Source organism: Candoia aspera, chromosome 9 (genome assembly GCF_035149785.1).
Source record: "Candoia aspera isolate rCanAsp1 chromosome 9, rCanAsp1.hap2, whole genome shotgun sequence".
In the NCBI taxonomy this organism is placed as follows: domain Eukaryota; kingdom Metazoa; phylum Chordata; class Lepidosauria; order Squamata; family Boidae; genus Candoia; species Candoia aspera.
This window is the reverse complement of record NC_086161.1, coordinates 1,190,203-1,214,689: the sequence shown is the minus strand read 5'-3', so window position 1 is coordinate 1,214,689 and position 24,487 is coordinate 1,190,203. Positions and strand designations below refer to the sequence as shown.

The 24,487-nt window shown below is 48.8% G+C and overlaps 1 protein-coding gene across 5 annotated transcripts in view; it reads right to left on the bottom strand.

The window, feature by feature from the left end:
* Positions 1-21,417, bottom strand: part of CADM1 (cell adhesion molecule 1) — a 236,002-nt gene extending 214,585 nt beyond the window's left edge. For 4 of the 5 annotated variants that reach the window (XM_063311060.1, XM_063311057.1, XM_063311058.1 and 1 more), the window contains exon 1: positions 21,225-21,414. In XM_063311060.1, the coding sequence (XP_063167130.1) occupies positions 21,225-21,375 (151 nt within the window). In that variant the 5' untranslated portion in view covers positions 21,376-21,414. Of the gene's footprint in view, positions 1-21,224 lie in introns of all 5 variants that reach the window. The other variant, XM_063311056.1, reaches the window with a different exon arrangement.
* Positions 21,418-24,487: the final 3,070 nt, after the last annotated feature.

The following is a 24,487-nucleotide window of genomic DNA, read 5'->3' as shown; positions in this document are numbered from 1 at the left end:
CTCCCGCCCTCCCCATTTACCGCCTGATCAGTCAGGGCGGGCCCTTCCTAAGTTTCTTTCTCTGGCCCTTACTCTGCTGCGGGCTCCTTTCTCTTTTATCTGATCGTTCCCCAGGCGGCATCCCCCCCCCCACCCACCTGTCTTCCAAGGTCACCCTTGCGTTCCATCACACATTATGCCAAAGAAACCAAACTTCTCTCGGAATCCATTGGAGCTCTTTCTACTTGGATACCTATTCATCTCAAAATCCCCAAAGCACTTCCAAAAACTAGGAGTAGCTGACGAAGTTCAAGGCCGATCTACAAATACCGGCCTCTGTTTTGCTCATCGTTCAATTACTGAAGGTCGATCTCACTCGCTGCTTTATAAAGAGGGTATATTCTGGAAGGCAGCCCAAGGTCTTCAGGGCACACAACCACATTACGCAATGCAATCCAGAGTTACTGAAGCCCACATGTCTTTCTCCAGCTTCTGAAACTGTGGACATTGCAACCACCAAACTTATAACCACCTTACTGGGACGACAAAAACCAGCTTTCCTGGGAACCTGCATTCTCGCCCAGATTTACAGTTAACTGTGCTGTGCAGAAGGCAGGCAAATGTAATTTGCACGGAAAGGACGTGTTCCACGCCTACTTAGGTCAGCAAGTCTACCAAATCTACATGGTTGGACAGGGGAGGCTGGGTCAGAAAAGAGATTTATTGTGCTCCAAGTAGATGCTCTACATACTTCCAAACACAGCATTTGGGGGGAGGGAGGCTTTTACACTGCCTAATTATCATAACATGTTAAAATGTTTTGTCCGTATGCTCACATTTTCTTCCATTCCTCTCCAGGATGTTTTTGGAATAGCAACCATACACACAAGCACTCAGACTAGGCTACTCAAGAATACTGCCTCAAAGTGCCTGTCATCTCCAATCTATCTCTACTTGCTCTATCATCCTATTAAAGCATGATGTACTCTCCAAATGGTTATCTTTAATGGTCTGCCCAGCAGCCAACAAAAATAAAACTCAACTGCAAGGGACCCCCAAATTCACTGTACTTCCCACACAAAACACTGCACACCTCCACTCTAAGCTAGACCACATTAGATCATCCATACTGGGAACCCTTAAGTCATGTGAAAGAGCAGAATAGGCGTCTTTGCAACAACAACAAAAAAAGGAAAACCAAAACAGAAGTCCCAAAAGACCAAACAAATCATGAGGATTATAGTGTTTGTTGCCTTTTTCATAACAGAACTGAATTCAGACCATTAACCAATTGAAGCAAATACCTGTAGACCATTAAGCCTAGCAGGAACGCTTCTTACTTCAGATCATACATCTGTGATGGTGCAGGTGCATCTCAACAGGCAAGGTTGGTTAAAAGAACTTGATCTTGTGCTGCAATGCTGAATTTTCACCTCAAGGTATTGCATTTGATAGGAATCCTCTAAATGAAGACTGGTCCAGTGAATGATTCATTATTCAAGACAGGTTTGGAGACTAAACAGGACATTCAGGCAAGTGTGCTAGAGTACCTCTTTGCTAACAAAATGCATGGAGACTAGGACCCGACTTTCGGAAAAGAGTGGCAGAACAGGAAGCAGAGGGTCCTATGAGCACTGCCACTACAGCAACCAACTAGGCAATGCAGCCAACATATTCTCGAGGGCCCCAGGATTACATTCCAAAGGAAAAAGAAGACAGATAACTCAGAACATGTTCTCTTGACTCCTTAACCTATGGAAGGACGAGGAGGAGGAGGACATGAAGGTGCATAAAGGTTCCTAGAAAGCTGGTCCTGGACATTCCTACCACTACCAGATGCTTTTCTTCCCCTTCTTCCTTACAGTGGGGAATGTATGCAGCAGCTTTTAAAAGAAGGGACATAGGGCCTCTTTCCCATCAAACAGTCGAGTTACATCTATCCACATTTCTTGGACACATCAACCTTGAACAGTATGGTAGAAACTATGATAAGGAAAATCTTAAGAGAAAGGATGAAGCAGGGAAGGGACAGGAACTGCAAACCAGGAACCTTGCCCCCCTGCACTACCCACAATCCTCCTTTTCTTCTCAGTCCACTTTGAAAGGAAGGTTCTGCTCTTTGCTTTGGGCTGCTATTAAATCCTCATAAGATCTAAATCCTACAAGGACACAGTCAGATCTAATTAAAAGCTACTCTAAAAAAAGATGGCATTTTACATATGCAAAGGAAAAAAAGAAACCTGCCTAAATTGGATTGCACTGAAGTAATGTGATCTATTAACGTCTCAAATTATAGTATGCAAATTTTGATAATTCACTGATATTTATAAGATTCATCTCAAGAAGCTCACCAGTGCCAAGCGCACGGTAAAATGGCAAGTTTAAAGAGATGAAGGAAATGTTCTTAAGCCATTCAGTCCCATGAAATGCCATATCTATCATCAACTTTTTAATTACCGATTGATCAGCATGTAGACGGTGTAATAGCTTTCAGCTTTTAATTACCAAACTATCAAAATCCCAACCAAAAAAGGGATCTCCTGAGATGAAACTGTAATGCTTGATTATTCATCACTGCATAATGAATGATTTGTTTTTAAACAAGATGTCAAGTTCCTTATGTAATCCGTCTGGAAAAGTTATTTCCAGGACCAATTTTACCCATGTACATTGTACATTTAACACTTTTTTTTCTTTCTTAGTTTCTGCAGTTCTGTGTGAAACTCTTCTGAAGATTGACAGATCATTCCAAGAAAACTCTAGCCTCTTGCTACAAACGGTAAAGTTTTGTATTTCTCTCATAAAGACCTCATTCACCTGAAAGGAAGGTGATCCTGATTTAAGATGCCCCCACCTTGCCAAGTGCTGCGGGCAGATACGAAACACAAACACAGGCAGAAATCCTGGGCAACCCCCTGCTGGAGCCTGCCAATCCTGGAGAGCTCCCAGCTGGCATTTTCTTGTCTCTTCACCAGCTTCAGGAAACCTTTCCATATCATGCTTCCCCTTGAAAAATAGGAGCAAGTTTTTAGTGTTCTTTATTCAGCTCTTCAATTTCTTAGAAATCCCTCATAACAATTTTAAGAATGCACATACATTAAACATACCACTTTCCATTTTTTCCCCAATCGTGTGAAAGTGGCTTATCCATGCCATGAAGCAAAAGCAACTTCCCTGCAATTCCCGGCCCCAGGATCCTGTCTGCCGCAAGGATTTTCTTCACTCATCCGCCATTGCCTGGCTATTCCTAAACATAAACCCACCTTACATAATTTTGGTGCGACTGATGATTCTATGCTATTTTTCTCTGCAGGTAACATGGGCAACTTTTTAACCTCTCCATTGCAATTAATTCTCTCTGGAGTAGCAAACACACCTCTCAAAATATTCATGCAAAGGTGGATGAAATAATGTCACTGTTATAAAAATTATCCAAGAAGAGAACAAGATCAATCATTAACAGACATGCAAACACATAAGTATCTTGTCATAATAATGAATAATCAAAATTAGAGAGTGGATTCTTCATCAAATACTCTCAAATATACCTTGTTGCGGGTTATTGTGCTGTATTTTAATCAGGTAAGACAATTAAAAGCACTGAAAAAGGCTTCAAAAATCAGTTGAGAACTAGTTCAATCACCGCAATTTATGTACATTCTTTACTCTCTTCTAAAAAAGCTCAGCAGCTACAAAACATTAGAAAATCAGAGGCCGCTTTCCAGAAGATGGACTTAAATCACTGATCACCTGCATTCCTAAAGAGACAGAAGTACCAATTCATGCTACATCATGTGCAGATCCCGCTTGGGACAGCAGCGTAAACAGGAAGGGCAGCTGGGCAGAGACGCTGCACTAAAGACTGCAGGCTTCTGAAGACAAGGCTGGTGGGTGTGTTAAAAGATGCCGCCCATCCACTGAATCACGGAACCAAGAAACAACAAGGTACTGCTGGTGGGTAGATGGGCAGCCCTAGGACATCGGGGGTCAAGTGAGAAGGAAGAGAGAGAAGGAAAAGTAGGAGACAAAAACAGACAAACAACCGGGAGAAGTCTCAGGAATGGCACTATTGTAACAGGAAAAGACAACCTGCTATCCTCCAGAGATCCTGGGCCACAAGTCACAGAACCCGCGGCCAGTATCCCCAATGGTTGGGGAACAAGATACCGTAGTTGCTCACTACAGAGCACGGAACAACAATTTGGCATGAGGGTAAGGTGCAGCTATGAGATCCCACAACAGCCAGTGTCGGCTTCCTCCACCGCCAACCACCAGGCCCCGCTCTGTGATTTCCAGGGAAGCATCTTTTGTTCAAGCCACTTTTAAAAACACCCAGGACGGAATGTGAATTTGAATTCTGGCTTGTTGTATAGTCACGGTAACTTTAATGAAACTGTTGCTCAAGCATAAACACAGTGGGGAACTGCACATCTACTGTGCTACTGTGGGAAACCAAGATGAACGTTGTTACCCTTTCTGCTGTGCCTCGATACTGATGCAGCTCCCAACTGTCCAGCAAATGCCAAAATCCAGCTTTGTAGCCTGAGTTGGCTTATCCTCCCTGCCCCACAAGGCCTTTTCCACAGCGTCCTATCAAGAACTTTGCAGACTTGAGGGCAGAAGTGTCATATTCCTGACCTTCGTAGGCCATGCTGGAAAACTTTTCAACGGACCAGAGCCCCTTTACATAAAATCCCTCAATAAATATATTCCTTTTCTGGAAATGCTGGCCAATGATCAGATACAGCCACAAGCTTTTACCTGTTACCAGGTAACCCCAATGCAGTGGTGGGCCCCAAGGGGACGGGGCAAACACCTAAGCAGCACGCCCACGACAAGGCTATTGGTAGCCCTCACCTCCCACAGCATTAGCAGGCTTAAATCGAGTAAGATTCTGTTTGCTCCAGAAGGACACAGGGATGGGATATTCATTATGCAACTGTGCATCGGGAACTCTCCTGGGGTGATTTAAAAGTGGCATCATCGCTTCAGCAATAAGCCTTCCATTTTATTAGGCTCAAAGCATATTCCTCTGTTACAATAAATGAGTTGCCAGCGAGGATTTGTCATTTCTGCCCTGATATCAGGGTTTCTTTCAAATATCAACTTTGTCTCATTGCCCAAAGTCATGACAATTTATCTTACTGTGATCCTGCCTTGCTTCTTTGGTGTTGCAAATGAGTTTTTAATGCAATAGTAACATACAGTTTGATTGTATTAGAGGACCAGCAAATGTTCCTTTCGTTAGGGAGCAGACAGGAGCCCTGAAAAAAAATATATAATACCCCAAAACTGTGCAGCATCTTCACTGCTCTATCGGCACGAGAACATTGGTTGGGCTATCAGAAGAAGTCCTCATTACTGCTTTAAAGGCTCTGTAATTCCAGGAAAAACAGCTCAGAACAGGTCAAGTGGATGACCCTGTGGGGTGCCAACTTTTGAAACAGCACTAACAAGCCCTGGAAAGGGCTTGAGAGACTCACCCAATCATGCAAAAACAATGCTACAAAAATCCCATGAATCAAGACTGGTCCAGTGTTGGGTTATTCAATGGAAGCATTAGCTGATCTTGGGTGATCTCAAAAGAAGCTAAGCATTGTTGGGCCTGCTTCACCCTTGAATGGGAAACTACCAGGATACCCAAGAGCTACCTTGAAATGCTCCCCCCGCTCCAAAAAAACCCTAAGAGGCAAGGCAAGCTGCTTCGGCTTGCTTCCAAGAAAACAACATCGACATGCACGTGCCACCATCAGCAGTCAAGTTCAGCTGGAGAAGGTCTTCAGCACGCTTGTAGCACGTCCTGTGTGACAACCACCCTGCCTTGTGTACAGTCATCACCTGTGACAAATGATCTGCAAATTCCACATTTTTTGCATCTGCCAGAGGAGCAGCTACATCATGTCTAAAACAAGGTCAAATGTTGGACAGATACTGTGAACAAGTGGAGCCTGGCAAAGCAGACAAGTCCAAGCTTGCTGGAAAAGTCTAACCTGTTCTGTGCAGCTGTTCATGATATTACTTTTTCTTTTCAAGCCCCCCAAACCATAAATTATTTTAACACTCCATAAGCAGACCTGAGCCACCTTGTATCTCTGAGGCAGATTCAGGCAAAGGCTGAATTCACTAATCTCAGAAAACGCATTTATTTCAAGGATGTCACCCCGAAGCTCTTAGTACTTCAGTGACAGCAAAAACAAGGGCTTTGGAAGAGAAACTTCTCCCACCGTTTCTACTACGAATGCCAAAAACAAGCACTCTGCTTCAGCCCATCACCATCTGTTCCTCCCACTGAACCTGATATAAGTTCCCTTCCTGTTCTTGGAGACGTTAGCCATGGAAATCCTCACGACATGAGGTTTCAGATGTAGTATTTATTGAGAAACATCCCTGGCACCGGCCATTTTTATTCCCCGCGACACTTAGGCCAAACCGTTTTGATTCCTTGCTAGGGTTCTCCTACCTGCACACCTGTGGCTGTCTGGCCATTAGGAGGTTAAAGCAGCAGGGGATGAAACAAGCCCTGCTATTCCGAAGGACGACAGGAAGCAGTTCCGAACAGCTCAGAACTCAGAGCAGCTCCTGTGGGCAGGACTGGTGGACCTGCTTTCAGCCGCCCATCAACAGGGCGGTGGCAGCTCTTCAGAGCAGGCTATTTCACACCCAAGAACCAAGCGGAGCAGGGGAGGCAAGAAGGAAGGAGAACCGGAAGAGGCAAACGCTCCCTTCCCTGGGAGGAGAGACACGCTGGATGCGGGTACCACGGCAGCTCAAGGGGTTTATGCCACAGTGAGATGGACTAAGGAGGCAAAGGGGTAGGGAGCACCTTGCTTCTACTCTGGGAACCCAAAGACCAGGTCTGTTGGCGCAGGATCCTTAGGATGCCAGATTAGGGGCGGACGGTCACCCGTGAAAGATACCCCAAAGAGTTTGGAGAGGCTCAGGACATAATGAGCCACTGCCAGTCAGGTGCACAAGGAGTCTTTCTGGTTTAAAGGCACTTCCACATGAGGCCCTCTGCCCCAACTCAGATCCGAGTCTTCTTTGTTCTCCCCTGGCACCGCACCTGAGCAGAGCTGATCTTTTCTTCTACAATGCTAAAGCTCTGCAGAGCCTGCCAGGGGCTCATTTCCCATGGTGGGGGGGAGAGTCTGGCCTCGTCCTGTCTCCTGGCTCTGATAGTGTCACTATCCTGAGTGGTCTCCAACACTCCAGGCGCAGCTGTGTGGGCAGGACAGGAGGCATGGATCAAGAAGGGGAGGTGGCCCTGGCAAGATCCAGGAGGAACACAGGGCCTCTGGGCTAGGTGGCAATGCCCTAACCCGAGGAAGGCCCCCACCCTGGATCAGCTTCTAGCCTCAAAGGTAAAATTTGCTACCATCCATCTACTGTTTCCTTCATATGAGGTGGAAACATTCTTGGTGGGTGCTTCTGCATTTAAACACACTTCAACTTTCTTTTCTCTCAACGGGAAGAAATATTAGGAGGAAACAACCCTTCGCTATGGATCCAAGTATCACAGATCAATTTAATTCCAGAATCCTGCTGACTAACAGATACTGAAGGACGATGCCCTGTTTCCTTGAACAGCCTGCTTCAAAACCAGGGTGGCATAGAGGAAAGCATGTTAGCTGCAGCTGAACGGGCCCCAATGTTCTGGTTCCATCTAAAGAAACCATTCTTTTGATGGTCACCCACCCCATCTGAGCAAGAATGCAGCTTAAGCTCCCTTCCCCCCAACCCAGCGAACTGGGCACAAAGCAGAGAGAATCCCACTGAATATCAGCAGCTTTCACACGCCTGGAGAAGTTTCCTGCTTAACTTTCTAACTATGAACCCAACCTGGTCTAAATATAATGCTCCTGCAGCACTATACGTATATTAGCATTAAACAGCTGCTCAAAATATTCTTTCCTTCCCAACCCTCCGCAGTCAAAACAATCATTTTTCTCACTTAAAACCAGGCGTGGGGAACATGGGCTTAAACACGAAAGGTTTCCAATAAAAGCTGGCATCCAACCCTCCTCCCAAAGCTGCCTGCATTTAACTTGAAAACAGCATGTCCACTTTACTTATTTCCATCTCAGTAACCAAAAAGAATCAGCCATTCCAAGGGAACAAGGAACGGAGTACAGAGTTTAAAAAAGAAGCACATTTGAAGACCAAAGCCTACTTGCCACCATTAAGACATAGTTCACAAAGTACTGTTTTTTGGGTGGGCCCGTATTTCATAGGTTTATCTTCCTGTATTTTCACAGAACACAGAAAAGCAGCTGGCACAGAAGACTGGAGAACCAAAAGCTGCAAGGAATGAGGAGAACAGATTAAATAATAGCAGGGGGAAACCCACAAAAGCCCTGACTACACCCACAGACACCCCCCTCCAAGAGGACAGGCAGCATGTCCATGAACAGAGCGCAGAGAGCCAATGTTTACCTCCCTCCCCCAGTGTGGGACAAGTTGTTCCTGACTAAAGACTAAGCTCCATTTCTCAGTCACAGACCTGAGGGCATCCAAGGCACTTAACCGTCACCAAAATTGACTGCCTTCAAATATGGGAGGCAGTTTCTGTGCTCTAAACTTGACTTTGCAGGTCTCAACTTACTCTTTCTTCAGAAGTTCAACCTGGAAGAAACAAAGCAGAGGAGAAAGGCAACCTGGAGACTGGACACAACCTGCGGGTGGAGTTTCTGCAGAATGGCGGACTCTGCCACGGAGCAACTGTTCTTTCTAACCAACTTGATTCACTCTGCTTCTTCTCAATTTATCGGCAACAAACTCTGCAAAGAAATGCTTGCTCAAAGCAGTGCCTGCTTACAAGTGTTTCATAGGGCTCTCACAGCACTGGCACAAATTCAACTGGAATATCGATCCAGAAAGAGCATGGGACATCTCTTTGTATTCCAGGAAAACTGCAGAAAAATTTGCTCCTCTCTAAAAAACTGGTCCAGGCGAGCTCTGTGACACTTACAGAAATACAACTGTGGAACCCAAGATGGCTTACTGTCCAGCTGCAAAGGTGGCAGCCAAGAATAAAACTCAGCTGACAGCCAACATGCTCCAGGGGACATGGGAAGGTCAAACAAGGAGAAGACATTTAAGAATGGAGAAGCTACGAAGTGCCTGCAAGCAGGCACCAATCAAGAGTTATTAATTAGCTTTCCTGCCTCAATCATATCTAGCAGTTGTTCAGCTATTTTCCCAAATTAATTTATGAGGCTGAGGTCCAAGAAATTCAATTTTAAAAGGAAAGAGTGCCATAAAAATATATAAAGAAACAAGCACAATCAACAGCAACCACAGGCCATATTTGGTGACCTGCAATCTTGAAGTTCATCTGAAGATAAAATAGTCCATGCTGCCAAATGATCTGAGGGGAAGAAAAACCACCCTGCAATCTGATACAACTGCAGGATTGCTTTGCAAGCAAATTTAATCCCTCTACTATAAGAACAGGGCAGCCCTTTGAAGATGCACCCATCTTTCGTTTGTATAAAATGAAATATAAAATTCCTTCCCCTCAACTCTCAACACTAAGACCCAATAATGGCTAGGCAGGAGTTAAGCTGGCATGAGATGGCAAGAGCCCAGAAGCAGAAGCATGGATGCAAAATGAGAAAATTGTTCTTAAAACCCCATGAAACACGTCTCTTTCACCAAAGCTCACAAACCGAGATAATGCAGGAATCTGAAAATATTACGAAGGAGACATGAGAGTCAACAGCAGGCACTAATGATGTCAAAATGACAATGTGTACACCATGATGGCAGCACTCGACTGTTGCAATTATGCTCTTAAGTAGAAAAGCCCGTTGCTTCCTATAAAATATCCCCAGACAGGCTCCAACGTGCCGCCCTGGGTCACACAATGCACGCACCCATCCACGTTTCTGGTTTTATTTTGACTTAGCGTATGGCATGGACTCAGCGCCCGAGACCTGCCAGGTTGATGGCATGAAGCCAGGCAGAACGATACGGTTCAGCCATGGTGGAAACCGAGTCAGCCTGTGTGCATACCAAGGGGCACCAGGAAAAGAGGTAATACTTTCAGAAGGTGGAAAGACTGACCAATGTATTACAGCAACTCAATGCATCCTACAGAGATCCCACCTTTTCATAAATTGCAAGTCCCAACGACTCTCCCTTTGGAGTAGATTTTTTTAAAAAGCCAAGTGTGTTCATTTGTAACCTTCTCACCTTGGAGGTCTCTCAAAAAATTCACAACTGTTTGAGGACAATTTATTTTCCACTCCATTTTTCAGAGAAACTCCTATAACCACTAACAGAAAGCAACTTCAGAGAGTAATAGAGCAAATATTTTAAAGTGTCCTCACACAGCAAGGGAGCTGCACAGCAAGCTCATTTACAAGACAGAATTGCAAAAACAAGCAGTTTCTCATGCTTAATCCGATAACTCTGATGTATCTTTTGAGATGGTTGACACCAGCTCATATTTCTGCTTTTGAACAGGGAGAAGCAGCTACTTTAACAACCGTAAATTTCTCCCAAGCTTCTACGTACAGAGGGCCGTCAACCGAAGGAGGAAATCTTTGCATCTCAATAACCACTACTGCTTTTGTGGTTTTTGTCAAGCAGCCACTGAAGACCTACTGGAACATGGTATTTTCAAACAAAAGGTCCAAATTCAATATTTAAGGCCAAAATTCTGGGGCCTACATCCAAATAATTTTTTTAAAACCCTCAAACTTTAGAAGATGAGCTATCTGGGCAGATCGTGGGAACTTTCATGGAATCTAAACACCTCTCAACCTTCCACCAAATCCACAGACTGGAGAAGATTCAGATTGGGCTGGAGTTGGACTTTAAAAAATGGAAGTAAGTTATAATCAAGGGGGAAAATCAGAAACAGTGATAAGTGTCACGTTTCCCTTAATTCCAGCATCCTTTGATTTGTTGGAGTCCTCCAAGGGGAACACCAGATTGCTCAGCCAACAGATGGTCATTTGGAGGGTTCAGATTCTTAGTCAGATTCGTATTTCTTTCACTTGTGTAGCATGCTCCTGGCCACAGTCCCATGGGAAATTCTGAGCCATGGGAAATTCATGTGCTGGGATTTTCAAGTCCTGATATAATCCATCACCTCCTACGAAAGTAGGCAGCTACTAATCCAAACAACTCCAGGTAAGTGACAGGAAAACAAGAGAACAGAGGCCTGAATTGTGTGCTAGTCGGTGCTGGGTGGGGACACGGAGCATGAGAATTTTGGCACAGAAGATAATAGAATAGAGATAGGTAAACTTTGACCTGCCATTTCAAACATAACAGGTCTGTTTAGGGGCTGGAACATCCTCCCTTGGGCATTTCAAACAGCTTCCAGTTTGGAGAACTGACTTTTAGACCCTGCCAGACTGCCCCTGGAATGGCCCAGAGGTTCAACGTGGGTCTGCTGGGAAGCCCAGAATGCCTTGGAGTTCTCCACAATTTTCCATTCCTGGATTAACTTTGGACATCCTTACAATAAAACATTAACAAGAGGCACAGGATGGGTTTCAACCTCAATGAGGGTATAGCTAATGGAAGACACCACCCCTCTTCAAGCGTCTTTCAATTCTGTTTAAGAGTATCTTTACCCAGAACCCTTTAATCCTGGATGGTTTTAAATACAACTTTGGAAACTACACCAACATCCAGCTAGCCAGCATACATTTGCTGCAGGTGGGTTCCATCTTTAATTTGCATTCAAGAAGGGTACCATCAAGCATCATAGTAAAGGAGAGAAAAGCCAGTGGGTGATCAAAAAGAAATCACTCTTAGCATTACTGCATGCTACTCTTCCAAGCACAATTCTGCCATTTGAAAGCAAAAAGCATAGTCAACAAGCCTTAAAACATTTCATTTTGAAACAGCTAGACAACAATCTAGTCCAGCAGAAAATGAAACTAAGGAAGTGTGGTTGGGATAAAATGGTCCTAAAATACAACCCATTATTGTTTATATGACTACTGTTTCTAAGCTCCTCATGAAAAGAGAGCAAGGGGTTTTCCAAATTTTAAGTGAAAATAGCAACACAAAGTGTTGAGATTCTTGACCACACAGAACACTTCCTGTCATGTGAAAGTTAAACCAAAAGTGGGGCATTTGAGGAACTTGCACATAGGCACATACTGACTTATTACATTATTCCTTTTGGGATAAACAGTGTAACACAGAGCACAGAGAAGGAGTAGGAAATATTAAAGCAAAGAAATCAAAGGCATGAGGTAAGATAAAGGAAAGATGACATAGCAAAAACATTTTATACCAGCAGCATTTTTGCTGGTCAATGACCGAAATAAATGACTGACTATCAACAGCGTTCACTACCCCTCTCCACACCTTTTCTTTCCTTGCAAAGCATCCTTGCTTCCATCAGGTCCATCTACCACTTCATCCGTAACTTTCTCACCTCTCCGCTTTTGAGATTCTCATCAACTCCATCCAACCACAACTTCCTTAGTCTTCCTCTTGACTACCTTGCTGTTTCTTCAAATATTTGTTTTGCATTTGACCCTCATTCCTTTTCGTTACATGACCAAACTGCTGCTATTGATCACAATGACATGGAACGGGCCTCAACAAAACACTTGCTGGTATATTGATGTATGCTGTTCTGCTTGGAATCCAGACCAAACCACTGTCCTTCTTTAATGTATGAATTAGCCAGACTGTTTCCAGTTAAAACGCACAGTGCTAAGGCAGACGCGAGGTCCTTCCAGATGAGGCTCTCACAATGGCACCACCTTACTTCATTCATGAAATGAGGAGGTAGACTAGATGTTCTCTCCCACTCAAAAGCATCAGTGTTAGCCTACAGGCTGTCAGGATCCCTGGGAACCCTCCATCTGGAAGCACCCTCACGTGGAGGCAACAATTACAAAGGCAATTGGCTCCAAACCAACACTGGGAAACAAAAATGTTCACGGGCAATTATGCAGGGAAAGTTGTCTCAGAAGTCCAGGTTCCATCCTACTGTGGGATTAATCTCAGATACTAAATTGGGGATTTTCAAGCCTCCACTATCGAAAGCAGTTTCTTACAAACTTTAAAAGAAATCCTCTCTCATTTGAGAGCTTATTATTTTTGACGACATACCCCTTGATATATATTCTGCTCCATCGCCCAGTGCAGGCACTGACAAGAGACCTAACATTTCCAGAGGAGCCAAAGCCCAGGGACCAAATTTCACAGAGATGCAGCATCTTCAGGGTGCCACAATCCCTCGTGGCGCACTAGCCGTTCTGCCATGGCACAGAGTTCCCAGCACAATCACTGACCTTCGCTGTGATCCTGTTAGAAGAAAATTAAACCAACACCTGTGTAAAGAAGGAGGCACATCTGATGCCCGGTCCTAAACCAAGGCTATAAGCAGGAAGGCTATAATTAAGGCAACCACTAAATGGCCTGGGAGTTCCGGAAGAGTGAAGTGCTTGTCTGCAGGTAGAAGCATGACTCACTGTGGTAATTTCTAACTTAAAAACAAGATCGATCAGAATGTTTTTGTTTAAGGCGCTCTACAATCGGGATGGCATTTAGTTACCACAATGTGACCTGGAGGAGGAGGAGAAACTATATTTTTCCATTCTCAATAATGGCCTACGAAAAGCAAGTCCAGACTGCTGCTCCAAAGGGGAGTTGCACCAAGTCAGCTTTGCTTGCCAGGAGAGCCTTCTTCTACTTGGAAGACATGCTTCCACCTTGCACCAGCTCCTCAGCCACCAGCTGATGCAAAGCTCAGGTTCATGCTGGGGGACGGGGGTGGGACGTGAGACCAATGCCTCAATGAATGCAAGAATATGACTAGCAATGCCAACCATTTCTCCTGGTGAGTCAGAATTCCAGCTCACAAGCAACTTGTCTGGTTGTAATCAAACCAAGAGGTTCTGGGAAAGTCCTCGTTAATAAGAGGCCCAAACAGGCATTGGGCAGTGCCGTTCACAGAACCGCCTCCTACAAGTCAGCTAAACCAATATGGTGCTGGGCTTGCTAATGAGTCCCAACACAACACTTCAGGGAAGTTCTGCCAACCAGCCAGCTTTCTTGAGCCAACCACCACTGCCTTCTCTGCTCAATCTGGAGAGATTTAAAGCTCCATATTCTCATCACGTCTGAGGGAACAGGTCTTAATGAGTTAAGCAGAACTTCCAAACAGGCACGGATGCTATTGCAATTTTTATTTTTAGTTCCCATCATGAGATTTCAAGGCGAGCATTAATATTCACACCAAAATTCAACAACCATAAATAATGCACATAATAATGCTAGAATAAATATTGGAACAACCACCCCATGCCAGTTTAACCTGAATTATCCCAATTTGTGCACTAATTTCTATGGTCTTTCTGATAGGAACTGGCCTTCAACCAGGCCTGGCTGATTTTCTGCCTGACAACGATTCTTAAGACTTAAAAAGCTTGAAATGCTTCTCCAAACTGGGAGGAAAAAAGCTAAAATTAAATTGATCCAGCATGAAACCATGTCAGCCCCCTTAATGTTTCACTCTCTGAAACGGAGAGGAAAAGCTCCTGTTACGCTGGCACAATCTACTGTCATTCAGGAGCCATCAGTATCAGCACTCATCTGCTGGGCGTGGCATGTTCACAGGACACAAATAACCCAGGGACAGTCCAGGCTCATCGCAATCTCAACCTTTTGAGCAAGAGTGCAGATATTGCTAAACCTTTTAAAAAATTATTCTGCATACATATTAAAAAGAAAGTCTCCATATCAAGAATCAAAAATCTGGGTTCAGAGCAAAACCAGACAATATAGTGACAGGGAGCCAAGAAAAGTGGAGCAAATCCAGATCTTCCCTGCCCCATCATGCCTTTGACTTGTCCAGCCGAGTTGTCAGTCTTTTTCTACTTCATTATTTCCACTAGCATGGAGCTACCAGCTTCCAAATACACCATTAGAGAGCATGCTGACACATAACAAATACTGTCTCATTGCTTGTAGAATTATTCCAGCACCAAAGATAGAAAATATTGTTTCTGTATGAATACTGTCAAATGCCACATTCCGAGCCTTTTCTCCCACTCAGAAGATGGGCTTCCACTGGTGTCATGGAAGACAATAAACCCCAAGCAGCCCCCGGAAGCGTCAGCAGGCCTGTCAACAAACAGTCAGTTCCCATTGCGCTGTCCAATCTTTTTTTTAAAAAATGTATATTTAAAAAGCAATCAGGGAGCAAGCATGCTTTAAAGCCAAGCATCATCCTCAAAGCATTATCTGTATTTCCAGAAAAGCTTTTGAGTCATAGACAGAGACTAAAATAGCAGGTGGGTGCAATACTTTATTGCATTTGTCTACTGGTGCATGGATATTTTGCAACTAGCCACACCCACCGTGGCCACCATGTTGAAAGCATGTCCATAAGAGGCCCTCTACTTCCCAAAGGCTCCTGGTCCAGAAAGGCAGGAGACTCCCTGTCTCTTTTAAAGAATGTGCACAACTAGAGGAAAAGTGCAAAGGTGTGCTGCGATGGTGCACACTACCTCCACAAAAATGAAGCCACACAGTGCTGTGTCGCTTCACCTATTTCCTGAAAAAAGCAGAAAGAGCTACTAACTGCTTAGCTTGTGCTCTGGGCAGCTAATAGCAGGTGCCAGCTTTTCCCTTTTAATATGCAAGGTGCGCAAGTTGGATCCTTGCAACTGACTTCCGCAGAAGAAACAACCCCTCGGCTTAATCAATCACCCCCGAAAAGGAGTGGGAAGACTTTCCCACCGGTAGCAGGGGAAGCCCTGGCATCCATCACGCAACTTGCTCCTTCTGGAATGGTGGGGAAGGAGGAAATTACAAATGGGAAAGAGCAACCAACAGTTGGCAAGCACGATAAAGATATTGTTCCAGAAGGTGGTGATTAAAAACTCCCAAACAAGAGAGATAAGGTGAGATATCAAGGAGCAAACAAAAGCAAGCTTAACTTCAAGAAGAAACACAATCTTGCCCAGTTAGGCAGCATGTACAAATTCTGCCTTGATAGGCCTAACCGTCACTGATTTAAAACGTCTCCAAACATCGGCAGGTAGAAAGGCAGCAGCAAAATATTGCATTTAGCAAAACAGCATCAAAGAGGGACCAACACGTAAACTCTCAAGGGGCCCTTTTCCAAAACAGAACTTCAGGCAGAGAGGGAAGAACCACAACCAACAGAGAGCAGGACCTGGGGAGATTACCCACCCTAGCCAGCTCTGTGCCCAGAAGCAGTCATCTAGCTCATTCAGTTCACCAATCAGGCTGGGCCAAGGGGCCCCTAGACAAGCTTCTCCAGCAGCTTGTCCCACAGACCCAGAGGCTCTGGGATGGCTGTGGGGCTGCTTCACGGTTGGGAGGAGTGGATCTAGAGGGACACCCTCAAAACTGAGACCTCACCAAATCCTCTTCTGGAGAGATCTGCTTGAACAGCTTAGACCAGTGTTTCTCAACCTTGGCAGCTGGACGATGTGTGGACTTCAACTCCCAGAATTCCCCAGCCAGCCATGTCCACACATCGTCCAGCTGCCAAGGCTGAGAAACACTGGCTTAGACACACAGACATACTTGTACCTGCAACCACCTTCCCACATGCCTCCACGCAACGGAAAGAGATGTCAACTCACAAAGCCTTTAAAGTACCATTCACATCCCAGGCACCGAAGGGTGGAGAAAGGGCCACCTTGTCAGGTACTCCACTATACTCTGGAGACGGATGCTGCATTGCTTCAAGCTATTTTGTGCAAAATGCAAGATGCAGCCAAAGAAAAGTAAAGGCACTTTTGAGAGGTAAAATTATTGTGTTCCTACAGTCAAGTCAGCCCAAAGCCCATCAACAAATGCACACTCTATGCATAACCCTGAGGAAATTACTGGGTAAGTCATTTCTGGTGCACACAAACAGAATGGTAATAGCCTTTAAATAGGCCCTCTCTGATGTGGATTGAAACAGCATGCCTGATCCAAAGCAAAATACATTTTATTAACTCTGACCAGGCGCACGCACTGGGTTAGAAGCTGACACTCTCTCGCACACAGCACTATCATTTAGTAGCAGGGCAGAGACCGTGTCTATTGTCTGCTGCCCTGGCAGAACATATTATTAAGCTAGCCCTGCCCAAGGGGCAAAGGGCAAGACACAGTCACTGCTGAAGCAAAGCCAAGAAACGTCTACAAGGAAGCACAAGCAACGGCAGGTGGGAAGGCCAGGAAGCAACACCGACTCAGTGCTAAAGAGCGCCTTCAACTACCGCTCCCGCCTTCGCATTCATCCATGCCTTAAAAGTGTTTAATTGCTTCTGCAAGCAGACGTTCATTGTATTTATTTCTTCGATTCCTCTCTCATCTCTCCCGCAAGAGCTCAAGGGAGCTTGCAGGAGGATCTCCAGTTGATGCCCACCACAACAAACCTAGGATTTAGGCCAGGCTGAGAGACAGAGACTGGCCCAAAGGCTCTGAGCTTCCATGCCCGAGGCTGGACCAGAACCCACCTCTCCTGAGCCTTAGTTTGACATGCTCCCCACTAACCTTACTGGCTCTCCTACAATTGCACCCACCATTGAAAATCTGGAAACAGAAATCATAGATGTTTGAATTCCAGCTCCCAGGATGAAAATAGTAAAATTACACTCTAAATAACGACACAACCAACAGTGATTCTGGGTGGGAGGTAAGAAAGGGAGACATCTGACCACAATGGAACCTTTTATCATATCTGTGCAAAGTACTAGATCATGTTCATCACTGATCTGGATATCAGCAGTTTTGGAGAAATGTTGTGGTTATGCACGATGTTGCCCCTCCAGTTTCATGATATTACAGGTGTTGTGACAGCTATCCTCAACATGGCTGCCTCCAGCACGGAGGTACAAAAAAAAATGGGTGGGGGAGGGTGGTAGCAAGCTGAGGAAAGCTGCCTAAGCAATTGGTTCTCTCTCAGTGATAAAATACTTAACGCAAGTTAAGGAAACCACAGAGAAGCTTAATGATTCTGCTGTTCAAATTTTAACCCCAACTGTTCGAATACATTTCCCATATTTATTTTTGTTTATATTATTTAAAGCATCAAGCAATCTTCTTTGCCATGTTCCCTCCTGATGAGGGGGGACCACAACTCTCCGGGTCCTTAACCAGCATGGCCACCCAGCCAGGAACTGTGGGAATTCCAGTCCCAGTGCTTCTGCGCACTGGACAAAGCCACTCTGGATAACCGCTCTTGGCCCAAACAATCCCCAAGATCCAATCACAGTGGAGTTTGTTTGTGCTGCCGCCTGAAAAGCTGTGGGTCTGTTGTAGTTTTTGCTCTGTGGGGTAACCAATCTCTGTTCACAGCCTGCTCCAACCCAGGACCAGATTTCAAGAACACTTGGAATCTTGCCCTTTTTCAGCTTGTAAGGATCACTCTGAAGCTTAATTAACCGTAAAGCAGAGTGATCTTCAGATGAAAGGTGTCATAGGAATGCACAGATTAAAGTACCAGCTTAATTTAAACTAAGTTTTAATATTACCTAGCCCCATTACAATTATCCAGGCTAGAATTGGGTTTCTGCTACAATTACTACACACTCAATAACACACTCCGGATTACCATACTATACTAAGAGCATATCAGAAAAGGTCCCTGGTAGACAGTTTCAAGAATTCAGCATTTTCAGAAGTAGCTTCCAAGACACACATTAACCCAAGAGAATGGAGACCAACACGACCCACTGGATTGAGAAGCCCACAAGACTGTGGAAGAAACAGTCTTATGGGCTAAACATTACATATACCCAAGAACACCAAGTCCCACCAAGTGCTCGCAAGCGTCTAGCAGTACAACAGCCATTTTCTTCAAAGATCTGTCCTTCGATCCACAAATGGTATGGGGGACCCCTGCCAACTGCAGAATCTTGCAATGGACCAATTAAAACCTGGGGGAACATGGGCCAAACATCTCAGGACTCTCCAGACCAGGAAGAACAACATCTCAGACACTTATTAATAACCTATCTAAGCAGTATTACCAGCACCACAAGCTAGGCGCACACTGTATCTGTAGGGAAAACAGAGATAAACATGGCAAAGGTATACGAGAGCCGTCAGCAGATAAGAGACAATGAAAAACATTTAGCCCTGGAAAAGGTGAGAGCGTGAGAAAGCAGCTCACTGCATGGTATGATGGGGGCAGAGGGCAACCCCAGCAGGCTTTTAAGATTGTGTTATTGTGTTAAGTGGAGTTCCAGTAGTCCTTACTGTGTCTGTTTCCTGACCCGGCCTACCTCAACGGGCTGACAGCATCCATGAAATAACCATAATCACTTTTGATTTGGCAAATATTTCTTTGCCAATTGGAGGCCTACAAGCTTGAAAAGTGAAGCTTCCATGCTTTGTCGTCTCCGTGTCATACAGTCCAGGGAATAAAAGCCCAGTGAAAGAACCAGCCCCTACTTTTCCATGGCCCCATTAAAGTAATTTTTATTTTACTGAAGATTCCTTTGGATATCAAGGCTTGGTTTACATTCAGGGTCAGGCCTTTCTAAGCTGAGATGGAAGAGTCAACACCAAGGAGATTTCTTCAAAGGTTAACTGCCCTTTCTCCTATTTCCTGGAGCGAGGCATGCTATTCCAGCTCACACGGTCAGTGGCATTGACCAGATTTCATGAAAGAGGAGAGCCCTGTTACAACATTCAACAGTGAGGCTTCTCTTTAATGGTTGGATGAGGTCTTCATGCTGACTGAGTGAAATAGCAGATATTCATGTCCACAGGAGAGAAAAGTCCACATTTTCCCCCCAGAGAAAGCCACTGTTTAATGGCTGAATGCTCCGGACCAAAAAGAGACCTGAAAGGACCGGAAGCCTTTATGAGGGCGCACGAGCTCCATCCTTCCATAAAAACCGAGTCCCTCGAGCAGAATCGGTCCTGGACCGGTAGGAAGCTTGCGGGGGCCTCTGACGAAGGCGAAGATGACCGCGGCGCTGGGCCGACCGCCGGGCAGCCGGAGCACGGGAGAACGCCGGGCAGGGCGGGAAGCGGCCCCCGCCACCCCCACCGCGCCACGACGTGGGCCCCGTGGGCCGCGGATGCAGCGTCCCCACCGCAGAGCCGCGAGGGAGGCGCCCGCCGCCTGGGGGGCCGGGGCCGGGGCCGACCCCCAAGCGCCAGGCCGGAACGCGCCTCCCCTCCGGGCGGCAGCGCCCGGCGCGGCACCCGCGGCGCCCTGGAAGCCGCGATGCTCCCGGGGGCGGCGGCGGGCCAGCGGCGCTCTCCCCCCCGCGCGCCCCCGGGCCGCCCCGCCGAACTTGACGGAGCGCCGCAACCTCCCGGGCCCCATGAATGCCGCCCTTTGTTCGCGGAGCGGCGGCCGCCGCCGGGCGCAGGCCGCTCAATGGCGCTGCTGTTCGCCCGAGAGTTCCGAGGCGCCGCGGGCAAGGCTCGCTCGCGCGCGCCGCGGAGCGAAGGGACCGAGCACCCGCGCGGAGACACCCCGCGCCTCGGCCGCGCTGAGCGGGGAGCCGGCCGGGGCGGGCGGGAGGAAGGAAGGAAGCCCCGCGCGGCCGCCCGCTGCGCGAGGCGGAGGGTCCGGGTCCCGCAGACCAGCCGCGGGGGCGGGGAGGGCGCAGCTGCCGCGCCGCGCCGCGCTGCAAGCGCGAACCAGCCTCCCCGCGCGCCGGCGGACCGCCGCGTCCTCCCTCCCCAGAGACCCCCGGCCGCGCCGCCAGGGGAGGCGGGGCGGGCGCCCCAAAAGTTGGCGGCCGGGGCGGGCTGGGTGACGCCGAGAGCCCCTCGGGCCAGCCGCGCCTGCACTGCCCGGCGGGGGCGAACGAAGGGGAGCGGGCACGGAGCGCCAAACGCCGGCCGGGAAGCCTCCCGGCCGGCGGGCACCGGAGCAGGAGCGGCTCCCATGGCAACGGCGGCGCCTCTCCCGGCGGGTCCCGGGCAGCCGCCGCCGCCGCCGCCGCCGCGGGTCGCTCACAGAGCCAGGAGGGTCCGCCCTGCCCGGGGCTCGCTCGGACGCCGGCCCCCCACTTGTCGCTGCAGGACCCCCGCGCGCCCCTCCAGCCGGACAGCTGCGAGGGCGCCCCGCGCGGGGGGAGGGAGGGGGCACGGGACGGGACGGGACGCGCGCCTCGGGTCCCGCCGGAGCCTCTGCGCAAGGACCGCGGCGGCGGCGGCGGCGGCTCGGCGTCCGGGCGAGGGCGGCGCTGCGGGAGGGCGGCGCTGCGCTCCGGCCGGGACTGCCTCCCCACCCTCCCCGGCGGCGGCGGCGGCGGCGGCGGCGGCGGTCCTACCTGTGGGCAGCAGCGAGGCGGCGGCGGCGGCGGCCAGCAGGAGCACCACGAGCGCGGGCGGCGGCGGCGGGGCGGCGGCGGGCCGGGGCTGCTGCGGCGGCTGCTGCGGCCGCCGCCTCTGCGGCGCGCTCGTCCGGCTGCGGCTCGCCATCCTCGGGCACCTGCTCGGCTCTGGCAGCGCCGCCCGAACCCGCCGCGCCAGCGAGCCGGCGCCTCACGAGAAGCGCGACGTCACGGGGCGGGGCCGCGCCGCCCGCCAGCCAGGACGCGCCGCGCAGGCCCCGCCCCCGCCCGCCAGCCAGTGGGCGCGCGGGGCGAGGCGGGGCGGCCCGGCCGAGCACCGCCCCGTACGCAAAGGAGGCCCCGCCCCGCCCGGCGCTCCGGCTGGCCGCGCCGCAGCGGGCGGGCGGCGGGCGAGGGCCCCTATCCGGGGGCGGGGGGGCCGGCGGCGAGCCCCCCCCGCTCCGCCGTGCTCCGCTCCCCCGCCTCCCGCACCCCGCACCCCGGCGCAGCGCCCGGGAAGTGCCCCGCCGCCTCTCGCCGCGCGGAAGGCGAGGCCGGGACCGCCGCTGCCCGGAGGGGGGACCCGGCGGAGGGAGGAGCGTGGCTGTGAGCGCGCAGGCTGCGCCGCATCCCGATAGATTGGGCCGCCGCCGGTGCTCCGGGAGCTCGCACCGCAAACCCGCCGCGGATGGCCGAGTCAGCGCCCTGCTGCCGAAGGGGCTCGGTCCGGCCCTCCGCCGCGTCGCCCCTGCAGCCCCGGGGCCGTCCAGACGCAGCGGCTGCCCCCGCGTCCCTCCAAATGCCTTCGGGAGAGGAGAAGACCCGCCCGCCCAGCGCTGCTCCGAGTGGGGAGGACGATCCATCACCCTCGCTCCCGATTCTGGGCGAGCGGGCTTGGCATTATCTCATGCCGGGGGGCACACGCACTCTCCTGGCCTGAGCTGCTGGTCGGGTTGCGGTTGGACGTGTGCGGGAGAATGCCCCCACTCCGGTTAAGGCCCTGGCAGTAAGGGCGGGGGGGGGGGGCTGTGCCTGCCTCCCTACTCTAGAGGTGCCCCGACCACCACCCCACCGCCTCTTGCGCTTCTGACTGCAACGGCTCCTGCTTTTTTATTCAGAGCGACAGGCAGAAACTTGCTCTTTTTCTCCTAGAAGAAAACTCAGATTCTCAAGATTTCAATGTAGCTGCCAGATTCTTTCATCCAGAGCCAGATTTGTGAGTAATCGCAGCCACAGAGAGTCTGCGACTCAATGGGATATCTGCAAGAGTGGTTTTTACCAGGGCTTAAATGCCACATGATTCACAAGGAAGCCATTCGGCTTTAAATGCCTAACTAATATGAAAACAGTCACATCTCCAATCCAAGAAATCATTTTGTTCCCCTGCCCTCCCCATGGTGCTGCTCTTGGCCCTGGCACTCTGAACAGTGGCAGGGAGAGCCCTTCCCACAGACACCCACGCCGATGCTCTGCAGGAAGCAGGAGAGCAAACCTTGTGTGCCATGCTAGGAGTGTCACAAAGGAACCCACTTCCTCTTGCTCCTGAAAGGCACCACCTTCTTCAGGACCTTTGGAGCATGGAACTGTCTCTGTTCCCAAAGCTGCTGCAAATGTTGCCCTGAAAGAGCGCAGAGGAGATGCTCCAGTGTGCAGACGCAGCCGGGGGTAGGCCTGAAGGTGCAGGCAGCAGGAGGGGACGCACGGAGCCACGAAGGGCTGCACACCGGCTGACCGGGACCCGCTGAGCTGAGCAGCCTTGCCTCTCCCTTGCCCTTTTCTGACTGAATGACCTTGATGCCCAAGGAGAGGCCTTTGGCACAAGGGAAGCCCAAACGTAGCTTGTCTTACTCCTGCCGTCACAATTCCTGCTGCTGTGAATTAAGGCAGAACAGCACACACTCAGCATCCCTGTTTTTTTAAAGGCAGGGAAAGAAATGGGCACGGTGGGTGTCCGCACACTGTAGTAGGTTTCACTTCTGCAGCAAAACAGAAAGGAGCGCCTGTTGAAGACAAAACAGCAAACGGAGAGATGGGGAAGGGGGAGCTGAGGGCAGTAATGGGGGGGGGGGGCGGTTAAGAGCCAAGATGCATTATTCTGTCAATCTTGCTCAGAAACCACTTTGGGCTCAGGTACCCTAACTCTTGCCACGCTGTACCCCAGTTCCCCCATCCTTCTTTTTGAAAAAGGGCTGAAGCAGGAAGGGTGATAAATACGGCTCTAAAGCAGTCGGTGAAATGGTCTATTATTTGGCCATTCAAGTCTTAATCCAGAGAGTTTCAAAATTTTATTTTGCCGCGGCCTCAGGTGTGAAATTTTTACAGAGGATTAAGACCTGATTGTATTCTGTTTTTTTTCCCCTGTGTTTTCCCTCTGCCCTTCCATCTTTTTCCTTATGGAAGAAAAACTGCCAAGACAGCAAAAGTGGAATAGCTGTACAATCTCTTTTAACTGGGGGCTCTGGGAAGAAGAGGGCCCTGTCTTCACAGGCAGTCCTTTTCCACATGGCTGGATCTGAACCTTTCTGTGCCACCAGTGAAAGAAAAGGCGCAGGCCAGAAATGTAGCAGCCCAGGAGCTTCCTTTCACATTGTTCCATGCCAGGGAAGAGCATTAGTGCCGTAAATATTCCCCCACTTAAGCTATTTTCTCTGGAACTGTCACCGTTCATATTGCTAATTGTTATTAGCAATACGTGTGACCTTGCTACCAAATTGTTGCATTTCAGTTTCTCTTCTTTATTCCCATCTCCTTAAAACTGTGGGTTTTCCCAATTTTCCAGGCACCAAATTCCTGGCAGGGCCAAGCAGTCCTGTATGGATGGGAACACGGCATGGGGTGAGTTTGGCAGGAGATGTGGTTGCTAAAACTTTGCCTTTCAGCTTTACTTATCTGCATGCTCTTTTTTCCATCAGCCCTTCAATTGTTTGTTTCTTCTTACAGCCCAAATAATTTCCTTTCTCCCTGGTTTTGCTGCTGATAGTAGAAGTGAATGCGTTTTCTCACTGTCTATAAAGATTGAAAGTCCAGGCACAGCGGAGAACAAAAAATAGCTTAATCATAGGCCAGGTTCTGTAAGAGTGGGGTCCGGAGTGTCCACTATAAAACACACAAAATGGGAAATTGGTGGTCCTCCGCGCCCATCCTTTTGAACAGGAAGGGATTTAAATCTGGGTATACCTCCTGAAAGTGCATCCGTCAGCATCTTACATTTCGGCATGCAGTGAAACGGAGCCTCGTATTTGGTTGGTGTGCCACGCCAC